Source organism: Pygoscelis adeliae, unplaced genomic scaffold (genome assembly GCF_000699105.1).
Source record: "Pygoscelis adeliae isolate BGI_AS28 unplaced genomic scaffold, ASM69910v1 Scaffold458, whole genome shotgun sequence".
Lineage (NCBI taxonomy): Eukaryota > Metazoa > Chordata > Aves > Sphenisciformes > Spheniscidae > Pygoscelis > Pygoscelis adeliae.
Genome location: NW_008825352.1, coordinates 549,442 through 549,757, shown reverse-complemented (window position 1 = coordinate 549,757; position 316 = coordinate 549,442). Strand labels below are relative to the sequence as shown.

Genomic DNA, 316 nt, shown 5'->3' with positions numbered 1-316 from the left:
TAACATTTCCTTTTTCTCCAAAGGGTGAGCATCACTGAACTGATGGAGGGAAGGTAGCGCTAGCAATATCAGCATGGCTCTGCCCTTTACTGCCTTGCAGGTTTGGAGTGAGGTTTCCCTGCATGTCAGATGCTTATGAACAAGATCTGCTCGGCCTGGCGATGGAGAGCGCGCAGGAGCTGGGCTTTCTGAGCTTCATCCGAGAAGGAGTGTACTGTCTGCTGGCCGGTCCCTGCTATGAAACCATTGCCGAGTGCCGTGTGCTGCAGGCGCTGGGAGCGGATGCTGTAGGGAAGCTGGGTGCGCGGGGGCGGGA

At 56.6% G+C, this 316-nt stretch overlaps 1 protein-coding gene across 1 annotated transcript in view; it reads left to right on the top strand.

Annotated features, from left to right (window-relative positions):
• PNP (purine nucleoside phosphorylase) overlaps positions 1 to 316 on the top strand; it is a 10,426-nt gene that overhangs the window by 8,970 nt on the left and 1,140 nt on the right. The window contains exon 5 of the mRNA XM_009330381.1: positions 101 to 300. Within this exon, the coding sequence (XP_009328656.1) occupies positions 101 to 300 (200 nt within the window). The remainder of the gene's footprint in view (positions 1 to 100; positions 301 to 316) is intronic.